A 25320-nucleotide genomic window follows, 5' to 3' on the forward strand; every position below is an offset into this window, starting at 1 on the left:
GAGTGTATATACAAATTTAAGCCATTATCTGTGATGATTCATGGCCCATATCCACATATTGTATTGGCAGTACATTGTTGCAGATGTTGTTTCAGTGAAAGGGAGAAAAAGAAATAGAGAAAAGGAGCAACAGCCACAGTACTGAGATGTCAATAAAATGATATGGGTGACTGCAAAAAAGGTTAAAAAAAAAAAAAAAAAAAAAAAAAAAAAATCGAACCTAATGTGAAGAAATAATTACAGACTCAAGATCTGGAGTCAGTGTACGTCAGTGTATGAGCATCACAACATGTGACCATATTTCTTTTATAACATGCAGCAATTTCAGACAAAACAAACTCAGTATACAACTTACCCTGTTGGATTTTCAAGCTAAAGACTACAACAAGTCCAGCACTAAATGAGGAGCTGGACTACACCCCATACCTGTAGGTCATTTTCCCCCTCACTAGATATGAAGATTAGCAAAAGAATGGGAGAACTCTGTGGGACCATTATCTTGTATGTTCTTTGTCATGTTTTTGACTTTTTGCTTTTCCTTTATGATCATGTTTATTGTTTTTGATGTCTATTTTTTGTAACTGCTGATTGAATAACTATTGTTCTTGCTCTGAGTTTGCTTTGTTGGAGTGCACCAATTAAGAGTACACACCCACTTTTTTCACTGCACCTGAGAAGCAGTTGACTGACTGCAAGGCAGCTGCCACAGCCTTGAAAATCTGTGGACAGTCACTTGTTTTTAAATGCCCTGATGAAGACTTTGTGAGTTGAAACGCGTAGGCGCTTTAGCCCATTTATTAAAGGCTTTTTAACTTTCTCAACACAGTGTGCCTTAGTTTTTTCTGGTTATGACTCTTTTTAGCATACATAATACATGTCTGACCTCCCCCCCGTTTATGGTATCATGAACTTTTCCTTGAGACCTAAGAGTGTTTGATATTTACAAATACGTGAAAGCAGCACTCCTAAGCCATCTTGGCTTTTTTTATCATCAGTATACAAAAGGACTTCACTGTTAAAATATATCCCATAGACACTTTGTAGACAAAAGTATTTGGCCACACCTGTTTATTACTAAATTCTGCTGTCTCAATCAGACCCATTGCTACAGGTATATAAAATCAGGCACCTAGCCTAGCAGTTTCCATTTGCAAACAATTATGATACAAAATAAGTCGCTCTTAAGAGCTCAGTGACTTCAAGGGTTGTACTGTGATGGATGCCCCCTTTGCAATTAAGCTGTTTGTGAATTTTCAACAACAACAACAATTTTCAACCCTGACTGATATTCCAAAGTTAACTGTAAGTGATATTATTAGAAAGTGGAAGCATTTAGGAACAACACCAACTCAGCCACAGAGAGAAAAGACCATGAAAACACAGAGTGGGGTCAACAACTGCTATGGCGCCTGGTGCGTAAAAATCAGCAATGCTCCGCTAATTCCATAGCTGAAGAGTTCTGAACATTCACTGGCATTAATGTAAGCACATAAACTGTGCGGTCGTAGCTTCATGAAATGGGTTTCCATGGCCGAGCAGCTGCATGCAAGTACAATGCCAAGCGTCATATAGAGTGGTGTAAACCAACTCTGGACTGTGAGGCAGTGGAAACATGTTCTCTGGAGCTATTTGTTTGGCAGTCAACATTACCTGCCTGACTGCACTGGGCCAACAGTGAAGTTTGGTGGAGGAGGGGAAATGGCATGGGTCTGTTTTCAGGGTTTGGTCTAGATGCCTTATTTATCTCCAGTGAAGGCCAATCTTAATGCTTCAGCATACCAAGACACTTTGTACAATGCTGTGCTTCCAACTTTGTGGCAACATTTTGTAGAACGCCCTTTTCTATTCAAACATGACTGTGCTCCAGTGCACAAAAAAAGGACTATAAAGACATGGTTGATGAGTTTGGCGGGGAAGAACTTGACTGGCCTGCACAGAGCACTGACCTCAACCCCATCAAGCACCTTTGGGATGAACTGGAATGGAGATTGGGAGCCAGGCCTTCTCATCCAACATCATGCTCTACAGAATGAATGGGCACAAATTCCCACTGAAAACACTCCAAAATCTTGTAAGAAGAGTGGAGGCTGTTACAGCTGTAAAAGGAGGCCAACTTCTGTCATTACAGTTTCTGATGGTGTAATGGTCAGGCGGTTGAATACTTGGTATTGTGTCCGTATAATGTACTATATCTAAAAAACAGCTTTTCATGATCCGGATCACTCCTAAAATCTAATCAGTTCTTCCTTATGCCATTTCTGACATTTCCTGAAAATTTCATCAAAATCCGTCCATAACTCTTTGAGTTATCTTGCTAACAAACTAACAAACAAAGAAACAAACAAACCCTGCTGATCACATAACCTCCTTGGTGGAGGTAAAAATGGCATTAAAAATGGGATCAACAGCCTCCAGCACATACAATCAGCTGTTCCTACTATTACACTCTTTGTCCAGTATGTACGTATGTATGTAGTACGTATGCATGTAAAGTATGCAGGATTTCCATTTACCGCTGAGCTGCACGCAAGCACATTTTCTAAATTATGCTATCTCACAAAGCAGGCAAAAAGATACTACTCAAGACAGACGTTTTAAAGCCCTTTACAGCCTGCTTTTAGGAAAAAGAATTTTTTACCTTATGAGACCCGCACGTGCCCTGTCCATAGCTGTTTGAAAAAAGAAGAACCACTGGCCATTTGTACTTACAGGATTGATCCCTGAAGTGGACGCTGCAGATGCTGCACCAGCTGTTGGATTGGCACCAACCTCTCCTTCAGACTCCACTCGAGACAGCACACTCACAACAGACTGGAGAGACTCTACAGAGAAGAAAGGAGAGGAGAAGAGAAAGTGGAAACACACTGAACAAGACACTCAAACACAGAAAATAGAAATCTGGCATGCAAGTCCTTCCTACTTTGTGTGATGAAAAACATTTATATTGTTTCTCATGCAAAAAAGCTCTAAATAGGCTTGTGATTGTCCTCTCAGTGCCTGTCTTTAGCTTGATGACTAATCTTTTATCCATTTATAAACTTATATAGGGGATCACTGCATAATTTAACCACTAAAATCGTAATCTTTTGATTTACAACAGAATGAAATTGTGTTTAGTATTGTTGTGCTTTGGTGTTTTGATAAGTTACACTATGCTATTCAACCTTGAGGCAGCATAAGTACAGATTCAGAATTATTAGATTTCATTACTTCATGATTGGCTGCTCTTTTTTAACCGACGCTTAACGTTGAATTATTTAAAGCTAAGAGAAGTGCTTTTGCTGCTTCATGTGAACACTCAGTTTTGATAGTAAATGTAGTGAATAAAAGCAGCTGGTGCAATACAAAACGACAAGACAAGTTTTTCTGCTCTCTTTGGCATCCTAGTGTTGCTACATGTAGAAGTTTGTGACACATTAGAATCTCTGTTTCTCTGCTGTATTCTTTCATTATACACTTTGGTAAATGCAACTGAACATCCAGGTCAGCAAAAATAGTTTGATCTGACCCTTTCTTTCACTCTCCTATCAATAAAGGCCCAAAAGATCACCTTTTTCCATACCTTACTCAGAACTCTTCATGGTGCCTGGGATCCTGAGATTAAAAATTCCTTTTTCCAAGAGGTCAAGATAGCAGTAGCACTGTTAACAGTGTTTCTTACAAATAATGAGTAGCTGTATAAACAAGATACACTGTACATTAGAAGATAATGAAAACAAGTGAAACAGCTGACATTCGTACTAAAATATATCAGGCAGAACAACTACTAGCCTCCAAGTCATTAAAAATCACCTTAAAGTCATCCAATGAGACCGGCTCATTAAGTCTCATTAAGTTTCAGATCACCTTATTGTGTAAATCTTGAGGCTGCTTACACCTAGACACATGATTGTATCATCATTTATGACCTGGTATCTCTGAATTAAAGTTAGAGTCCCTCACATATGACAAAAGGAACAACCCTAAATACGGCCATTTTGCTGTAATAAGCAAAATTTTATTTTCTTGATCTCAAATGATTTTGTCTAATTCTAAATGGATCTAAATGAAATATTCAGAACTCAGGAAAGATAATAACAAACACCGATCATTTCAATCAAACACAGGAATCCAGGGACGGCTGTAACATTAATGGAAGCTGTGAGTGTCATGTGACCAATTTCTATTGAGTTGTTTTCATACTTGAACCCTCTCTCTTTGATTCTGTTTGCATTTGAAGGTAAAGGAAAGTATCACATGCCGTGAATATCTAAACAGATTCCACAAAAACAAATAAAAAGATGACAGCTAAAACAAATGAGGAGTGAGACTGGGGAGAACAGAGGAGTAATTACCGTCACTCAGATGCTGGCAGTTACAAAAGAGGCAGCAACAAGTCTCTGTAGTAACCTACAAATGAGGAGGCACTACAAAGCCATGCTAATGAGGCCAGTTAGCGCCCTGTGGGACTGCCACCCTCGTTCAGTTAATGTTAACACCTCCGCCCATTCTTCGAATGTACATTTGAGAGCGTGGTGAGGGATGGAGGAGGAGGAGGGAAACAATAATCACAGTTTACCGCTTTCTTGTTGGAGACCTTTCAGGGAACAATACAAAGCTCGTTTGCGCTCGACATCCAGTGTACCTTTGCCTCTTTTCTCCTCCTCACTCGACTGAACTCCAACACCATCTTGTTTGTGCAGATTGTTACTAAACCCACTGTAAACACAGATGAGCTGAGAGAAAAAGAGCTGCACTGACTGAATGTTGAGTTCACGCTTTCAAAAGCACAGTCAAATGGTGTGAATACATGGCAGCTACACTGAGCATGTGCTTTATTATTTCTAATCACAATTCTGTCAGTATAAAAATGTAGTTTTAGCTCACTAGTTTTTGTCATATGCTCCCTTTCACAAAGTGTAATCCTACTTTGAAATGTACTAATTTTTAAACAAAATATTGATCCAAAGTTCCATTTTATTCCCATGTCATAGTAATTCACCAACACAACACACTAATTGCTATTAACAAGACTAACCACAACATCTGCTCAATAACACCTCTACCTCCCAGAAACTGTGTTTACTCTTTAGATGCATTAGTATTATGATTTAGATTTATTTTATTTGGATATATTATCCATATAAATTATGCTGTAAATCTTGATCTACAGTGCCTGGTCAGATCATGGTCAATATAATCTAGCTTTTATGACAAAAAATCACTTTAATGTCAAAGTGAAAACAGATATCTGCAAAGTAATTTCAATTACACAAAAATATGTCAAACAAGTGGTTGCATAAATTTTCACCCAATTTAAAGTGAGTGACCTAATTGAGTGGAGGTCCAGCTGATTGGTGCTAGCAGTCTCAAAATTTGTGAAATTGGGATTACCTTGGTGCAGTGAATGTGTCTGAAGCAATTGTAGTACAAAGACACCTGTGTCTGGAAGGTCCAGTCACTAGTTAATCAATATTCCTGGTGACTATTACACCATGAAGACAAAAGAACACACCAAGCAACTCAGAGGAAAGATCTGCCTAGCTCAGGCCATCCTCCCAAACAGAGTGACCAGGCAAGAAGACTTGTGAGAGAGCCCACCAAGACACTTATGACTACTCTGAAGGAGTTACAAGCCTCAGCAGCTGAGATGGGAGAGACCCTACACACAACAACTGTTGCCCTGGTTATTCACCAGTTAAAGCTTTATGGGAGAGGGGCAAAGAGAAAGCCACTGATGAAGACCACTCATATTAAATCTTGACTAGAGTTTGCCAAAAGGCATGTGTGAGACTCCATGGTTGAGTGGAAAAAAGTTTTGTTGGTCTGATGAGACCAAAGTGGTCTTTCAATGAAGACAAAGTGATGCTTTTTGGTTTTTCTTTCTTTGATAGACACTGACCAACTACTTTATTACACCTATTCAACTGCCCATTAATGCAAACATTTAATCAATTAATCATATTGCAGCAAGCCAGTGTATTTAGGAATGTAGACACGGTCAAGACGATAAGCTGAAGTTTAAGCAGAGTATCAGACTGGGGAAGAAAGGTGATTTAAGTAACTAGGATCGTGGAAAAGTTGTTGGTGCCAGACAGACTGGTGTGAGTACTTCACAAACTGCTGGTCTACTGGGATTTTTTTTATCGACAACTATCTCTAGAATTTACAGAGTATGAGCCAAAAAAAAGAAAGTATCAAGTGAGTAGTAGTTCTCTGAGCCAAAACGCCTCATTCATGGCAGAGGTCAAATGAGAATGACTTGACTTGCATGTAGAAAGGCAACATAACTCAGATAACCTCTCAATTCAACTGAGGTATGCAGAAGATGATCTCCACATGTACATGTCAAACATGGAAGCAGATGGGCTACAACAGAAGAAAATTAAACCCGGTGTTGCTCCTGTCAGCTAAGAACATCTGAGGCTACAATTCACACGTACTCACCAAAAATAAACAGAGAGTTGTTAAAACATTGTCTGGTCTGATGAGTCACAATTTCTGCTGTAGCATTTGAATGGCAGGTCAGAATTTGGTATAATTTATATGAAAGCCTGCCAGAACACCAACAAAGTCACTTAAATAACCTTTCTTCTTCATTCTGGTGCTCGGTTTAAACTTGATAAATCGGCTTGGCCATATCTAACTTCTTAAAAGCATTCGTTTCTGCCATGTGACTGGCTGATTAGAGATTTGTGTTAATGAGCAGTTAAACAGGTGTACCTAATAAAGTGGTCAGGGAGGACATTTTGCAATGGAAAAACACAGAAAAACGAATTATGTGAATATTAATGATGTAGAAAAAATGGGCTAAAAAATAAAGTTAGAAAGCAAACCATATCAACACAGAGTGTTTTTGTTCATGAAAGGCCAGCACGGCAGAAGAAAAATGTGCAACGTGTAATGGCATTGTTTCCATTCCTTAAAAAAATGAAATGCTATAAAAAAACTAATATTCAAGAGTGCCCATTAGCAACAACTCACAGTTTCTATTCTTCATGCTATACATGATACTTGGAGTTTGCAGCATGTCCCTCCTAAATTTGAAAAAAATTCAAGACATTTTCTTCCTCCACCACGCTGGCACCAATTAGTCTGAGGATAGCTGATGTCTAGCTTAAGCTTCATCTCACTGCATCAAATTGGTGTGAAAGCATCATTATTTCTCTTGTCTCTATCCACTGGGTAGATGCACACATGCTGAGTGGGAAAGCACTGCTTGTTTACATAAAGTTAATCCTCTTTTTAATTGCAATTAATCCAGACTTTAAATGTGGTTTTGCAAACACTGCAATAACTATGACATTATAATTTATTGTGCAGCTGTAATTAATTTGTATTATGTCTCTAGTAGTTTAAATACTCTGATAACCTGCTACATAATTACATTATTTACCTATTTGGGATCCAAAAATGCATCTTTTTATATTTGTGTATATATTCATATTCATATCTTTATTCATATTAGTGCAGTTAATAAGAATTTCCCCATTCCCTAAGATTAAAGCTCCTTTGAGATACTTCAAGTTGTGTTGATTTTGGCACTCCTGGTGTACAAAGTGATGCGTCTTATTTAATGTTGATATTTTCCTCAACATGCATTAGTTGTCCATTTCTGCAAATAATCTCATCCTTCTTTCTTTAAACCATCAACTTTATCACTTAGTGTGATAATTTTCTGTGGAAAATGTACAAAAAATCTTAAACCTGCTGTAAATTTGCTAATCTTACACCTAAACTTACCAGCCTCTATGAAAGAAGTTAATCTCGCCAATGACTGCCTTGTTTTCAGGTTGTACAAAGGCATCAGTGTTTACCTAAGTCTGTTGTTCCATACCGATAGAAAACTCCTCAAAGGAATTTTTAGCTTGTAAACAAAGGATTATGCAGCTACATATTTCTGCACTATCCTACATATTTCCTACAGTGGCAGGAATCACTGGAATACAAAAAATATGTTTTTATTTATCTAAAGTCCCTGTAAAGTGATAAAAAGAATCTTTATATTAAGTTTGTTGTATGACAGGCCACTGTTTCATTATGAACAACTAGGCCAAGTTTTAGTTATGAAAAAAATAACTAAGTTTATAAAACTTAAGCCTCAAAATCATGAAAAATGAGGCAGTAAAATTAGCTTAAGGATAGTGTGTGTGTGTCACTTGTGAGTAAGATGAAGCCACACCCACTCTTAACAAATACAATCCTCTCAACCAGCTGCCTGGTTCTGTACTAGCGCAGAGAGACAGAAGTTGGGGTTAAAATGTACTGTTTTCTGGCACAAATCTCTCTATTATGACACTTTTAATGACACGTAGGCCACCCTGGCTGATAGATTTGGAAAATTTACCTCACAATGAACAAAAACACAGCATGTAACTTGCTGTTAACTTTAAGTGAAGGCAGTGACATCAGCTAACAACAGACTGTATTAAGATGAATTGCACAGGGATTTTATGTCACTGCAGCATTAGGGGGGCAGGGTAATACCCTATCAAGGCTGATCAAGACTGATGATGTTATGGGCCCAGATATTTGCCCTGCCTAAATTAAACCAAGCCATAAAGGAATGAACAACTTCTAACGGTCTTAATCAAAAATTCAGTCACACATAATCTCAGAGTTTTCACATGTTTACAGCGACCTTATTCCAACATATCAAGTGTGTTAAGACACAAATTACAATTTCACTTTACAGAGACTTTAAATGTAGAAACAAAGCTTCACCTTACACTTTTATACAGATACTGAAAGTTTAAGTACATAAATAAATGACCAATCAAGACACAGATCTGAAATCATTTACATTTAAAGAGAAACAACCTTAGAAATGGGCACTGGATAGCTTGCCATAGCAGCTGTTTTGTGCACCCCATGTACTGAAGCTAGGTTCAACTCTGAATCTCAACACTTCTATGCAACTCATTCTCTCATCCCTGTTTCTGATTTTCTTCTCCGTCTTTCTCTCCAATAAACTGCAGACCCACAAGTCTTTAAAGTAAACTCTTAATGTGTAAACATATATTTAATTTTTGTTTCTTGATGCCACTGTGTGCAGATATTGCACTCACATAAACCAATAAACACATTTAGAAGGTTATTGTTTATATGCATGTGTTTTCAGCCATTAAATGCGTTGCTAACCTTGTACAGTGGTGGGCTTGGTGGCGTCTGTAAAGTCACAGATTTTGTCCCACTGGTCCTTGACTGCCTCAGGAGTCATGGGTTTGTTCTTTTGTCTCACAGTGTGGCCCTGAGAACGCTCCCAGCGCACTGCACACATGGACACACATAAATAAAGAGGTCGTTGAACAGGGGCAGAATGAAAAAAAAGTCACACACATACAATACAAGTGAACCCAAGGCTATGCAATATCATAAATGCATAGAGACATTTCCTCAGGAAAAACACACAATACTCACATTTACCAATCCAGCCAGCACCGACCTGAAAAGACATGAAACATGAGTAGATAAGAAAACATGTTGAAAGAATGATGTCTGTTTAAAAGAAATCTGCATATGCAAAATCTTCTTTTATGTTATTAAAGATTAACAACCTAAAAAAGTGTTTTGAGATTTACCTCAAAGAGTCCTCCATTTTCTTGGCATTGTTCATGACAGAGCCAGAGGACCAAAGGAGCAACATACTCAGGCTTCAGGGATGCCACTAGGTCTAAATAAAGCATGACACATACACATAAAGTACGGCAGAGCTTGTTTTTACTGCACTTCTGTTATACAATTGACCTAAAGAGCAGGAGTGCTCCTGCTTCAGAGTCCCTGTTTTGTAGTTTGTACATTGAGAAATGATTCGCCGTGCTCATTTAGAAAATACTACTAGTAGAGAGTCCAAGACATTAAACAAGCCTCAAGCATTTGTCCTCTTACTTCAAAGCAAAAAACATCAAATACCGAAGAAGAAGAGGTATGAAAGCTGCCTTTTTTTCCTACTAGTTTACATAAGTAAAACCATGCTGCTCTTAAATCATTAAAATACAACTAGTGTATTTCCTTCTCCAATCCTATCACTCAGATTGATTTTATACAGTACTTTTTTGCTTTTTTTTTCAGCAAATCCTTGGCTGAACTACAACCATACAGATGAAACATTTTAAAAGCTCTGAATACTCTGTTAAGTTAGGCACAAAAAGAACAGCTTTTTACTGGCAGGGAGGATTATTCCAGGTCAAAATCTGTTTTAGTGATCTGACTTTAATATTCGCAAAAACATAAAAATGAAAGGAACAAAGGAACAAAAATATGCAAAAAATATGCAATTTAGAATAAATAACCAACTTTGAACAACTCAGAATACACTGATGTATCAGTTGAACATTGGCATCAGTTGAGATTTTGCCTTGCTGACAGATATCAGTCTAACATTCAAAAATAGGGCATACACAAATGTCAGTACCTGATTGAACCTGTTGTGTTGCATCAGTGTAATACTGGTAAACTAGAATACCTGACTGCTGACTCAGTAAGAGGTTTTTAAAGGACAGAAGAAAGTCACCCGTTGGATAAATTCAGATTTGATAACACAGTCAAACATAAAATAGAGTGTAGGCAATTTGGGAGTTTTATACCACCTCTGAGAAAGATCAGCAGATATGAGACAACAATTTAGGGCAGCAATAGTTTAAATATATCAAATCGCATTGCTCATTTGAAAAAGAGAAAAAGGGCAAACACTGAGATTCAAAAAGAAAATATCTGTATCAATAGTTTATAGGAAGAGAGCTGGGGGTAGAGGGGCATATTTTGTTAATGATGGTAAAGGAGATGTGGGATGCCGCAGTTAAAATCAGTCAGCAAGTCTGATGAGGGCTGCATGGCGGCGCAGGGGTTAGTGCTGTTGCAAGTCCTAGTCAGGACTTTGTGTGCAGAGTTTGCATGTTCTCCCCGTGCATGCGTGGGCTCTCGCAGGGTACTCATCCTCGTCTCGTGAAATGGTGACTCTAAATTGGCCATGGTTGTGAGTGTAAGCATGCCAGGTTGTTTGTCTCTATACACTGCATTCAGAAAGTATTTAGACCATCCTCACTTTTTTCAGTTTTGTTATGTTGCAGCCTGATGCTTCAGTTGAAAAAAAAATCTCATTAATCTACACTCCTTACCTCGTCATGACAAAATGACAACAGAACTTTTGTTTTTTGTTTTGTTTTGTTTTTTGGGGGGGGAAATTTATCACAAATAAAAACTGAAACATCATATTGACATAAATATTCCGAACCTTTGCAAAACACTTGAAATTTTGCTCAAATTAATCCCACTTCTACCAATCTTTGCTGAGATGTTTCTCCATCTTGATTGGAGTTCACCTATGGTAAATTAAACTGATCTGACATCATTTGGAAAGGCACACTCCACACTAAAGAAGGCCTCACAGCTGAAAATGAATATCAGAGCAAAAACCAAGCCATGAGGTCAAAGGAACTGTCTGCAGAGCTCAGAGAAAGGATTGTTGCAAGGCATAGATCTGAGCAAGGCTATAAAAAACTTCCGTTGTACTGAGGGCTCCCAAGAGCACAGTAGCCTCAGTAGCTCTAAAATGGAAGACATTTGGACTACTCCAAGAGTCTTACCAAGAGAAGTGACCAAGAACCCGATGGTTATTCTAACTGAGCTCCAGTGATCCTGTCTGGAGATGGGACAAAGTTCCAAAAGGACAACCATCACTGCAGCCCTCCACTGATCTGGGCTTGTTACAGAGTGACAAGATGGAAGCCTCTCCTCAGTGCAAAACCCATGAAATCCCATTTGGATTCCACATGGAGGGTTTTCTTTTTTGCAAATTCCACTCTCATGAGTTCTTAAATTCTGTTTTCACTTTGTCTAAAAGGGGTACTAAGTGTAGATTAATGAAAATAAAATTTTTTTTTTTTTAAACTTCAGCATCAGAATAACAAAATTTAAAAAAAAGTGAAGGATGACTGAATACTCCTTGAATGCACTGTATGTCAGCCCTGGCTGGTGACCAGTCCAGGGTGTACCCCGCCTCTTGCCCAATGACAAATGGGATAGGCTCCAGCCCTCCACAACCCCAAACTGGATAAGTGGTGTAGAAAATGGATGGACTGAGCTTGAATGAGTAGGAATAATGCCAGTTAGTCGCCAAAATACTGTGAAAGTAGGAGAACAAAACTCATTTACTCTCACTTTCATGAGGGAGTAGAGGGAGGCAGAGCAACAGGTCGATCCATCAGGGATGAGCTCTACCACTAACGAGGGCACATCCCCCTGGCTCTGCTTCTCCTCGTCCTCTTTCTAAGCTCTTCAGATTTTTCTCTGTCTTTTGATCTTCTCTTGTGTTTTCTGTGCGCCTCTTGTTATGGGTAAGGCAGGCATCAGGAATAGTTGTGGCAGAGAGGGCATTTAGGGGCTATGTGGTGGGGTAGGTAGAAAGTATCAGTGTTGACAGTCCCAGGATGTACACAGTCTGGGTCTGCTGAAGGGGGCAATGCTGTTTGGGCTGTGATGGTCATGTGGTAGGGTAGGTAAGAGGAAGGACATCTTTGTGTTGGCATGGTGGATGTTGGACACTAGCATGGCACGGGGGGATCTGGGACTGTTGCAGCAAAAAGTCATGTGACAGGCTATGTAACTTATCAGTAGCACACAGAGGTATGATTTGAATTAAGGGTCTCTTCACTGGGCTTTTACCTTTTCATTCAGGCACAAGTATCTCGGTGTATTTCAAATTAAACACTGGTATCAGCAACAGCCCCGATTTTCTCATCAGTGTATCTCTAGTATGAACGAATAAAAATTCAACGCCAGACACCATATGTAAGCCAAAAATATCTTTTTCCTCAATCACAAAAAAACAAGCATTCTGTTTCCCTGCTGTCTACAGTGTTTAGCAGGATGATTCTGGTTGTTTGTTGTTTTAAAAAAAAGCCTGAGTCAGTGAAAGCCAACATATGGAACCGAGTCATTTAGTGAGGTGAAGTCATCCTGTGACAGTTGGCACCGTGTAGTGTGACAGATGCTACGGTTAGATCAGCATGGCAGGACAACAGCACCATTCCTTTAATCTGTCACTTAATACCCCTGTTAGTTCACCGATCTGCAGTCACAGAGCAAGCACAATCTGCTCGAGATGTATAGGAATGTAGAGATACTGAGTCTGGGGGTTTTCTAAAAACAATAAGCTGTCTTCATGCTCATAAAGTTCCTTCAAACAAGACAGACCATGCTTTAATTTCTTCCCCTATAAATCCATGACATGGTGTCACTTTTGAAGGTTGATTGACGTTTATTGTTCAGTCTCACCATACCCTTCTGTATGACATTTTCAAAGCTATAATTCATGTTTTTAACTGTGGGCAACAAATGCTGCATTACCATCTGTCTTAAGTAATATTTTTAACATGAAAACATAAATGTGTCATTGGCTTGCCTTCTCTCATTTATGTGAATATTTGGAAGCACAGACAATTCTGACAGTAAAATTAGGGGGGCAGAACTGCCTGCTTAAATCAGGGGCTGACACATTAAAACTTTTAAAGCACTTACTGGCTGCACAATTGCATCATGGCCGTTGAAACAGCCCAAAAAGGAAAACACAGTTCTTGAATTTTATATGGCAAATTTGCATGTCAAACAGGAGTGCTGCTGCCTTAAATATTGTAAATCAATGCTACATGAGCATAACATTATGCAGCTGTTCTTTAAAAAGCAGTTAAAATCTATTTGTTTATTTTGGTCTGCCTAAAAACATGCTTGTGTGAGAGCATGTGCACCCACACACCCAGCAGTGCATCTCTGTATAAATTATACAGACCAACTGCATGCAATCAAGCATGTTTTTTAATCTCTCTGCTTACCTGGGGGCATGACAGTCTCTGTGAGGCGTGACCCAGCTACGGGAGCAATAGTGTTGGAGTGGATGTTGTACTTCCGTCCCTCAATGGCCAAGGTGTTTGAAAGGCCCAGCATGCCCAGCTTGGCAGCACTGTAGTTGGCCTGGCCGAAGTTACCATAGATGCCTGCTGCTGAAGCTGTCATGATGATTCTGGACAGAGACAACCCGAGGCATAAAGTGACAGACATCGCTGCAGAGTAATGGAACACACAGACGAGCCCTTTGCAAACACACATGACCTCACAAAGTGGCACATGCTTTCATGCATGCATAAACACACACACGAGGACACAAATATAAGCAGCTAGTCATGCTAACACAGGCTATATGCTGCAATCAACGCATGTATGCACAGCAGGCACACAGTCATACTCCTACAATTTTACTAGTAATCTCATGCAGACAGCTCAATTCACTCTAGCAAAAGTAATGAGGTTAAAATGCTACATTAACTGTTGAAGACATCTGAAACACACTGAATCGCTGGTCATCAGAGAGCAGTGATCCATTCCACAGCACACAACAATAGAACCACAAGAGGACCGGCAGTGATAGAATATTTTCAAATCAATAAGCTTTATGCACCAAGGTCTGTGGCACTAGTACTCCAAGAGCCTTTCAAAGAGCCCTGTATAATGCATCTTTCAATCTGTACATCAAACAAAATGTGCCATAAAAAAGGGCAACAGCAAACACCCAGATTATCTTCAGTGCATAAGCTGTTATACAGATCTGCCTTGTCTTGTTGAGATTCCTGCCATGACTTTGTCTGATTTTTACTCCTTTATGTCATGGTTTACGACTCTCAGTGCACCATCAACATCTTCTTTTGAGGCTGACTGCCCACAGAGATTGAAACCTGCCCGTATGCATCGAGTAGAACTGTTCTCACATGTGCAAATGCAAATGACCAAATGCTTTAGGAAAGACAAGGATCTGGGTCCAGTGCACTTTAAACTGTAACCTTGCCTCCTTTGGCTGGGATAAAAACCTCAAAACTTAAGGATAAATGTTGTTACATGTCCCCAGTACGTTCTCTCACTTACTTCCTCGAGCAGAACAGCAAGAAACAACCCTAAAAATGTCTGAAATAACTCTTACTTGCATGGTGTAAGGGTAAATTTGTTTGCAAAACTCCAGTATAAATAAAATAAGCAAAGCTTTCCCAGTTGCTGTGATACTCCAGTGGTTCACAGTCTTCAACTAACATCCATTTTTAATGATTAGGTTACAGAAAATGCACTGAAACAAAAACCTTGTGCACTTCCATTTTCAGAATGAGCTAGAATAACCATTTGATTACTGAGATCAAAGTGTCATCCCTTCACTAGACCATTTTATCCTCTTTGAGACCTTTGTGAAATTGTGCTGTTACTAGCATTTTAATTCTATATATGGCTAACTTTTATGAGCGATCACAGTGGCTTTGGACCTTTGATCACTAAATTTGAGCTCTGTCAGGCTGCACAGGGATCGGGCATGAATAGCCCTTTTCCAGTCCAGCTACAAATTTCCCATTGGATTGAGGTCCGGGCTTTGACTCGGCCACTCCAGAACATTCACCTTGTTGTCTTTAAAACATTCTGTGTAGCTATCACTGTATGTTTAGGGTTACTGTCTTGCTGGAAAATAAATCTTCCAAGCCATAATTCTCCTGCAGACTGAATAAGATTGTCCTCAAGGACTTTCCTATATTTTGCCAAAATCCTTTTACCCTCCACCTTTACCAGCCTTCAAGGGCCAGATGTCAAGAAGAATCCCCACAGCATGATGCTGCCACCATAATTCTTCACACTGGGAAAGGTGTGTTTGTGGTGATGTGCAGTTTTATGTAGAGTCCCTCCCTTCTCAGTTGCTGAAGCTTGTAACTCCTTCAGAGTTGTCATAGGTGTCCTGGTGGCCTCTCCCACAAGTCTCCTTCTTGCACAGCCACTGTGAGGATGGCCTGATCTAGGCAGATTTACACATGTGACATATTCCTTCTATTTCTTGATGATGAATTTAACTTAACTCCAGGAGATCAGATTTCTCTAAGTTGCTTGGAGTGTTCTTTTGTCCCCATGGTGTAATGGTAACCAGGAATACAGAATAATTAGTGAATGGTCCTTTCAGACACAGGTGTCTTTACAATCACTTGAGACACATTCGCTGCAACCCAGGTGATCCCCATTTTAATAATAACAACTATTAGCACCAATTGGCCAGACTTGTGCTGAATTAGGTCAGTCACTTTCAAAGGTGGTGAAAATGTATGCAGTCACATATTTTATATTACACATATTTATCTAATTGACATTATTTTGTAGAAATCTGCTTTCACTTTGACATTAAAAGGGTTGTGTGTGTGTGTGTGTGTGTGTGTGGGGGGGGGGGGGGTCTCTGTTTCCCAAAAAGCCAAATTATATTGACCATGATTAATAGAAAATCAACTTCAAACTTAAAGCATTTCTTGAGCCCTAACAAGTGGCATTTCCCTTTTTACCTCCTCAAAATGCATACATAACATTAAGAAGAGCATAATTTTTCACTTTGTGTCCTCATGATTTAAAAATCAGCTTTAAACTGAATAACGAGTATAAATCACATGTAATACACAATGCTGCTTCAGTGCTAATGAACTACTGTCCTCTCCCATTTATGCAGAGCCCCTAGTGTGCTCTTATGAAGGGCATCTGCTACCTGCAGTAACATGGGAGCAAAGCTGGTCATGTGACCTTCTACTGCAAATTATAATTCAAAACATGCAAACCTCAATGGGCCCTTTTCACCACACACATTTCTTCTGATGATAGCTGCTAAGGGGCAGGTGTTCATTTTATTTTCTGCATGCAGACAACATAAGTGCTATTGGCAGCACCTGTGTCTGGAAAAGGGTTTCAATGAGAAATGCTTGTTCGTCAACCGACACTGCATTATCATGCATGTCTGCTTAACTCCACGGTTCAAGTCTGAGCCATGGTTCCTTTCTCTACTCTCTCTTCAGGATTTCCTACTCTATCCACTGTCCTCTTGAAATAAAGCCCAAATAAATGTAATTAAATCATATCAGATTCCACCTTCATGGGTTATTGTCAAAAGAAATTATCAGTTCTACAGCTTTACAGTTTAATTTAGTAGACTTTTGTCCAAAAGAGATCAAGTTCAAAACAACTACTTCTGTTTCTTAACTTTTTTCACAAATGAGCTCTGGGATATTTGAAGAATCTTTCCAACCTGGCATCTACATGCAGTGTGAGTGGGACACCCCTCCTATTGAAAAGGAGGGGTGTCCAAGGAGGCAGGGCATGAGCGAAAAAGGATGGCAAAGAAATGGTGAATCAACGCAACAAGATCCAACAGTAAAATGACTTTCTGCAATCAAATCTATGTGTAACTAGACTTATTTACAGTATCAACAGATGAGTGGTCAAGACCACACTTGCAAACATGATACTTTGCATGAATAGTGTAATATAAACGTCATCATTGCTATCAGAGAGATATTACACAAAAATTCCAGTGGAGTTTACAAATCTGAAAGGAAAAATTCCAAGTAGGATTGAGGTCAAATAAATCCTCTGTTTGCACTAGCATATGCAGCTCACCATTGAGTTAGTTTTTAGGAAACAATCTGTACATTTCTGTATGTGTAAGGACACCATTATACACAAAGCTTATCCAGAGATAAAGACTCTGAGATGAATGGTGAGACAGCTTTATCTTTAGAGAGAAAATAAAGTGTGGTTTTATGACATACAGCATTGAAGCATACACCTGAGCAGATATAGTACAAAGTTCTTTGAAGTGATCAGTTTATTTAGTTCTTAAATATTTAAGAGAAACACTTACAGTGTAGCATAACCAAATTAACTAATTCCCCGCCATTCTTTGGTCATTTGCATAATTGAATCACATTTGCTATCTTGGGCTTTTATTAGTATGCAGATTATTTCATTGTGCACCTTGAAACCATTGGAGCGAAAAATTTAAGGGGTATCAAGTGACTTAAGTCAGAGTTGGAATATGAGTATAATAATGTGAGGGCAGACATGCTTTATATACCCATTACCCCAAGTGGCTGTTCTCAAGAGCCTACTTAAAGTAGGGCGCATAAAAACCATTTGAGTATCTTTGGTACTTTATTTGATGTCTGAATCTGGCATTACCACACAGAATACTGATTTCCTATTTATTACAGGCCAGAAACAGTCTGTCTGCTGAGAATAATACTGCTCCAAAGAAAAAATAAATCCAACCCCCGTAATAGGAGGATGGCACGGTTTTATCAACCTCGATAGCTGCTCTTACCTGCCAAACTTTTGGTTTTTCATGTGATTCCAGGCAGCTCGAGTCACCAAGAAGGATCCTCTCAAGTGAACTCTCTGAATCAGGTCTAAAGTGGAGAGGAAGAGAAACGACACAGGGCATTAGAGCAGTGTGGAGCAGATTTTGCTTCTAGGATGATTTTCAAACTCCCACACAGACAATCTGTTGTTCTAGACATATGGGAAACAAACACAGTGGCATTATTCTACTCATTATTTATGTAACAACTCAGAGATGAGCAAAACAAAAGGGAATAATACGACTGAAATGGATGACCCTTTGTTGAAAAGGGAGTTAATGAGAGTGAAGTAAATGTAAACATATAAAATAATTTAATTACCCCAGTCCAAATCACTCGTCCTGGCAAACGATCGGTCACGAAGAATCCTTGGCAAAGAAAAGCAGGGTAGAGTTAAAGCTTTGAGACAAAACTTAGGATTTTATTGCACTATTAATATTCTGCCAGCAAACAATATCCACTTTAAAAATGATCTGAGAAAACCAGAGTTTGAAAAGACTTACCCAGCATTGTTTACAACAACATCTAGTGGAAAGATGTTACAGGATTAATCTAATTCCTTGTCGAAATATTAGTGATAACATCATTAAATAAAGATTTATTTACTGACAGAAAAAACATTAGTACTGACCAATTCTTCCAAATGTATCAAGTGCTGTTTGGATCAATTTCTCTCCATCTTCTACAGAATCTGTATGAGCACAACAGAAACAGTCATGGATATGTTGTGAGTCATAAATCTTAAATGATTCTCCCCGGCTGCCAAAGAATATTCTATGTGTTTTTAGCTTAAGTTATTGATCTGATTCTTGGCAGGCATGTTCTTGATAGCATTTAGGTCTACAGATGAGTGTAGTCAGTGTGATATCAGTTACATAACTGTGAGGGTGAGAGTGAGGCATATGAGAAAGTTATATTAGGTTCAACACTAGGATGAGTAATAAGATATGATTAGTCACTATTTTTAAAGTTACATTGTTAGGGCTTGCTAGAACTAATAAGTCAGCCATTTTTCAAAACTACCTCTGAAACACATTTTTTCAACAGCTATCATCTTTTTGGTTTTACCACTGAGGAGTATTTTGCATAAGAGATGCACAAAGACAGAGAAGTAGGTAGCATTAGTCTTAAAACATATACAAACAGTTTAATCAGTGAGCTTGTTGAGCTGACAGAGATCAATATTCTAAGTCAAACTTTGAAAAAACAGATGAGATAATGATGTGCTAGGGTAAACAATGAATACATCAAACAAGCAGACTTGTCCAAACTTCTCACCATAGTTTGCCACAGCCTTGCCTCCTTTCGCTCTTATCTCCTCCACCACCTTATCAGCAGCCGCAGAACTCTTTCCGCCCCCTTTAGTGTCTGCCCCAAGGTCATTCACTTTATTGCAAGAAGAAGAAAAAGATTAGCAATAATGGGGTGAGTTCTGCAATTCTCCACAACTGATTAGGTAAAGAGAAGAGTCTAGCTAAGCTGATTCCTTGTCAGAGTTCAAGGGCAAGTTGGGTCCAGGCAGCAGGGAAAGCTATTATTTTGAGATGAGTAAATATTTATTTATGCCTACATCTGCAGCTGTGCAGCTTGAAAAGGTTACAGTAAATACAATACATATTTATTTTTCTTGCACAATTTCTCTGGATTTGCACTGATTCAAGTTTATTCCCCCATTAAAGATTTTGATACCCCAGCCGACGGTATCTCTGCTGATACCAGGTTCCAATTTTATAGCCAAGGTTTTTATGAATCACTGCAAGAAATCAGTGTAATGTTTCATTTAGTAAGTAAATAAGAGATCTGACTAGGCTGTGATTGTATCTACCACCCACTGTGACTGAATGAATGGGACTGAAAGCAGAAATAATGTACTTGAAAATAACACTATTCATTCTGGATCTACTGCCAATTAGGCATGTCAGGGCTGGCTCCCATCACTTTATCATATTATCCTTCGCCAACACCAAGCTCTTGTCACTTTGCCTGATCAATGCATCAATACTTGAATACAAAAATCAGTCACGTCTAACGTTAAACCACGTAGGTCTGACTTATCAGGTTTTTACCATTCTTCTTTATAACACATCATAAGATCAATTCTGCTGATTTTTTTTTATATGGCCTGACCCCTTGTGACAACACATCAACCACTGTTGAGGAAAACAGTGACTTTGTCCTTTCCAGAGACTAACAAGAAAAAGTTTCCCCATCCTTGCCATCACTACTTTCTGCAGGGGCACTAATGAAAGGATCCTGACACACTCTCACTTCCTTGTTTAGGACCTGGAAAGCTGCCGGCCAACAGCACCTTAACAGGATAGTATAGATGGCCAGTACAATCACTGGTGCCACTGTCCCCTTACTGCTGAAGATTTACCATAATTGCTCTGCTAGCAGGGCTTCCAGCATCATAAAGGACCCCTAGAACCACCTATTCCACACACTGTTTTCCATCCTGCCCTTAGGACATTGGCTGTACTGAGCACTTTAAATACACAGCACTTTGGAAAAAAATTCACTTAAATAAATGGAGAACTAATTTTACCATACTTGTTCTTTAACTTCAGCTGTTTTTATTGTAATTGATTAAAGTCATTTTAGAAAATGTCTTTATTAAGGCTGTTTATATGGGAGGCTGAGTTTAGGTATATGTAAACATCTGTTTTACACTGCTGCGGGCTGGGAAAACAATACTTTGTCTTTTTTTATTTGGGCAGATACATTAGGGAAATGCAGGGCTGCAGGTGACGCAGGGTTGAGCGCTGTTGCCTCATGGCAAGGAGGTTTCTGGTTTGAATCCTGGCCAGGTACTTTCTGTGCAGAATCCATATTCTCCCCGTGCATGTGTGGATTCTCTCTGGGTTCCTCCCACAGAGCAAAAATCATGCTCATTATGGGAATTTGTGACTTTAAATTGGCCATAGATGTAAGAGAGTGTGTGATTGTTTGTCTCTTTATGTCAGCCCTTTCTTTGACCACTTTGCTTAGTGACAGTTAGGGTAGGCTCCTGCCCCCACGACCCCCAACAGGATAAGCGGTGTAGAAAATGGAGAGATGGATATGGGAAATGACAAAAATATTTTTTTTAGCATTTTAATTATCAATCTAATTTTCAGTTCCAAATTCAAAGTAAAAGCTCCAGTTTTCAGTCTGGGCAAATATTAATATGGACACAAGCATGACTGATCTCTAAAGCAAAGGAAACAAAAATGACAGCTCATACAACCATCACCTTTCACACAGCTAAATGTAAAAACTCATCAATGTCCACTTATAACCCTCCTCCTCCTCACATCTAAAGTACTTAAAGGCCATCGGACAAAAAAAGTTATTTTTCTTTCTTTCTTCATTGTTGCCTATTTATATGCTTTGTTTTTTGTTGTTTGATTCGGTCTGGTCTTGATATTTTCACTAGTTTGTTTTTTTCTTGCTCTCTGGTTATTGCACATCTATGGCCTGCACGGTCTTTCCTGGTTTTGTATTGCCTTGTACTTGTATTAGTTTAATCTTTTCAATAATAAAAGGAAAGGGGTGAGGGTTCTCTCTAGCAGTCATTTCATTACTTACATAAGACCAAAGTCTGTTTTACTATCCACATCACATCCATGACAAATACTCTAAAAAAGTGAACAGAAAAATGAAGATCCTTTATTTACCTATAACTGAGGCACCTCTTTCAGCAAAAGCCAGTGCATATTCTCTGCCAAGGCCTGCAGAAAGAAAGGCAGATGAGCAAAATGTCTAAGCATGATTTTACTAAATAAAACACCACCACCAACAGGCTCTGCTGTGTAGCTGTTGGATGTGCCCTTTCACACACTTAGCACGATTGTTAACCATTGCCTCCAATGTACTTTGCTCCTGTGTGCTTCATATCCACAAGGCAACAAATCTTTATCTATTCGAATCAAAACAGCGTATGCTACATCATTAATCAACACATGTACCATTATGTAAAGGTTTTAAAAGGAACCATGTCTTGTTAGTTTACTTCTTCGTTCTGTGACTTACAGCTGTTACACCAATATTAGCGACCCGAAAGACATTCAGCCAAACTAATGAGCCGCTAATATAACAACAAAGACTCGTGCACTCACTATTTTAACAGACAAACTCAAAAATATACATAATCTTTGAGGCTGACCACGTTAGCCTCCAGAGCTAGCATTACAAACCCTTTTTGGAAGCAACAACAGTTAGCAAAGATGACAGCACTCGGCTATTATGCAGTCTTGTTAACACGGTTATTTTACCTCCTCCGGCCCCGGTGACAAGAACCACTCTTCCCTCAAAAGACAAAGACATTCCTATGAGATGTTATTCCCTGTTTCTGCACACTGACTGACAGCACAGAGGCTAAAGAGTAACGCCAGTATCCAGCAGGGCGAACTTCTACAAGTTTCACTTCCGCGATATAGAGGGGGCGGTCTCGCTAACGGCCAATCAGAACAAAGCACATCAGGATTACAGCCCGCCCCTGCTATCTGTACTCAGTGGTGTTTACTTGTGTCCTATGTAATATGAAAGCTATCCAAACCATTTTGCACATATTTTGTATTTCAGTCTCACCAGTAAGCAGGTATTTGAAGATTTTGCTCAATGTTTTTAAAGATTATATGTTCTTATGGGGAAGTCCTGTGTTTGGTTGTATCAAAGCCCACTAAGAAAACCCATACACTTATTCATATATTTCATAACAACAAGGCCAAACTTTTACTCATGTTTTAAGATGTGAAATATGCTTAACAGCAGTCTTTATATGAGAAAAAGTCTATTAAGGCTCCTAATATCTGTATTAGAGTCTTTTGAGAGAAGATTCAATTGGTTAAGCAAGTAGCAGAAGCTGCTCTCATGCCTTGTAGTATTTTCTTTATAATTCAGATTTTTCTCACAGAAAATTTATCATGAACACAGCATGCTTTAACATAATTCTAAATGATTATTTAACTTGTGTACATTACAGCATCTAGGCTACAACTTATTTTCTTTTTCTTTATTATGGATTATTTATTATCTATGTATCTCAATGATTATTTATGTATTTATTTATTCATTTAAATATTAATAATAATGATAATAATAATGAGAATAATAATAATAATAATAACAATAATAATAATTATTATTTGTTTGTATTAACCATGTTTTTTAAAGCATCATGAACGTATCATTAACATGCAACAGCCAAATTTTAGAACTAGCCCTCTGTTGAGACATAGCACAAACCACTATTGTTCAATGTGCTTTAACTTTGTAGAAAATCAAGTGAAAATGGAAGGTTATCTTTTAATTAAAAATCACTGGAGCTCTGCACAGGAATGGACTGAGATGTTACAGATCAAGAAAAACTCCACTTCTGCAGAAGAGACACCTTCAATCCAGACTGAAGTGTGCGAAGGACAACCTGGAGAAAGATTCTGCATACTGGAAGCATGTCCCTTGGTCAGATAAGATGAAACTAGAGCTCTTTGACCACAGAGATGTTGTTTATGTTCGGAGAAAGAAGGTAGTGGCGAATAACTCAGAGAAGGCCGTCATCACATTGAAACACAGCGATGGGAGTATTATGCTGTGGGGATGCTTCAGTGCATCTGGAACTGTTAATCTCATAAAAGTGGAAGGAACCATAAGGAAAGAAGTATATGAGAAGATTTTAAAAGAAAACTTCAAGCAGTCAGCAGCAAAACTGGGTCTGGGTTGTCCCCTTTGTCATCCAACACGACAATGACCCAAAGAATACATGGTGAAGATCTACCTGCAGAAGACCAAAGTAAGCATTATTGACAGGCCCACACAAAGTCCTGACTTGACTCCCATTGAAAATCTATGGTGTGATCTGAAGAGTCTATGCCAGAAGACCGTCAAATCTTTGCTGTTATCCAGTAAAAAGGATACACAATTGAGTGTTAGCATTGGGGGGCTGATAAATTGTGTTTCTGTGTACAAAGTAAAATAATGTAACCATCCAAAATAAAACTAGGATGTTTGGAAAAAGTTGGATTAAAAATATTTGCTCTGTTTAACAGCAAATGGGAAATACCTTCATATTACATTCATATGGAAGGTTTTTATCTAGTCTGTACTAATCTAATTTCTTAAGATTAATAACTTTTCATGCATATTATGGCTTTAGAAGCCTACCATTACTTTCCCTTTGCTTATTAATTTTGCCTCCTTTTTATCAGTCTCAACAAGCTGTTTCAAACTGCATTAATCATTTCTTTGATACTCTTTGTTTTGAAACTTTGTGTCTTAACACTCTTGATATGTTGGAAAAAGATTGCTGTAAACTTGTGAACACACTGAGATTTATGTGTGACTGAATGTTTGGCTTGTTTTGATTTGGGCAAGGCAAAAATCTGAGCCCATGATATCATCAGTCTTGATTGGGAATTACACTGCCCCCTTAACATTGTAACAACATAAAATCACTGAGCAGTTCATCTCAGAACAGTCTGTTGCTTGCTGATGTCACAGCCTTCATTGAAAGTTCACAGCCAGTTTCCTGCAATGTTTTTTGTTCATGGTGAGTTAAATTTCCCAAATTTATCAGCAATGGTGGACTACGGATCAATGAAAATGATCATAACAGAGAGATTTGTACCAGAAAACAGTAAATTTAACCCCCCAACTTCTGTCTCTCTGGCACAGAGCCAGGCAGCCTCCTCTGATCAGAAGAATTCTTTGAAATTTAAGAGGATCTTATTTCTCCTAGTGGGTGTGGCTTCAACTCATTCAACCAACAAGCACACTATAACCCAGAGAAGATTTTACTGCCTGATTTTTAATGATTTTGAGGCTCAGTTTCATAAACTTAGAGATGTTTTTCATGACTCTAATTTGCCCTGGTGATTAATAGCATAGTGGCCTTCATACAACAAAACCTAAAATAAATATTTATTATCACTTACAGGGTCTTTAATTCTAAATCACTTTGCTTAGCTTGCCCTTGTTGATGACACTCATTTTATGGAGAGAAATAAATTAATTCATTATCTGATAGTCATTTATTCTCTAATGCTAACTCAAAAAAGTGTATAAGTTGCATTCTATTCTCATCAACATTGTCCAAATAGCTAAATTTGAGGCTTTGAGGTGCAGGAATAACTTATTTTCTCACTCAGCTATATTTAATAGGTCTACGAGCTTA

At 38.6% G+C, this 25320-nt stretch overlaps 1 protein-coding gene across 1 annotated transcript in view; it reads right to left on the reverse strand.

Moving 5' to 3' along the window:
- hsd17b4 (hydroxysteroid (17-beta) dehydrogenase 4) overlaps positions 1-22567 on the reverse strand; it is a 54403-nt gene extending 31836 nt beyond the window's left edge. Inside the window, exons 1-12 of the mRNA XM_041787366.1 lie at positions 22424-22567; positions 21827-21880; positions 19449-19556; positions 18802-18861; positions 18674-18695; positions 18492-18538; positions 18134-18218; positions 13809-13996; positions 9561-9652; positions 9400-9424; positions 9121-9249; positions 2710-2822 (exon numbers count right to left, since the gene is read on the reverse strand). Coding sequence (XP_041643300.1) covers positions 2710-2822; positions 9121-9249; positions 9400-9424; positions 9561-9652; positions 13809-13996; positions 18134-18218; positions 18492-18538; positions 18674-18695; positions 18802-18861; positions 19449-19556; positions 21827-21880; positions 22424-22475 — 975 coding nt within the window. The 5' untranslated portion in view covers positions 22476-22567. The remainder of the gene's footprint in view (positions 1-2709; positions 2823-9120; positions 9250-9399; positions 9425-9560; positions 9653-13808; positions 13997-18133; positions 18219-18491; positions 18539-18673; positions 18696-18801; positions 18862-19448; positions 19557-21826; positions 21881-22423) is intronic.
- Positions 22568-25320: the final 2753 nt, after the last annotated feature.

This window comes from Cheilinus undulatus, linkage group 5 (assembly GCF_018320785.1).
Source record: "Cheilinus undulatus linkage group 5, ASM1832078v1, whole genome shotgun sequence".
Classification (NCBI taxonomy): Eukaryota; Metazoa; Chordata; class Actinopteri; order Labriformes; family Labridae; genus Cheilinus; species Cheilinus undulatus.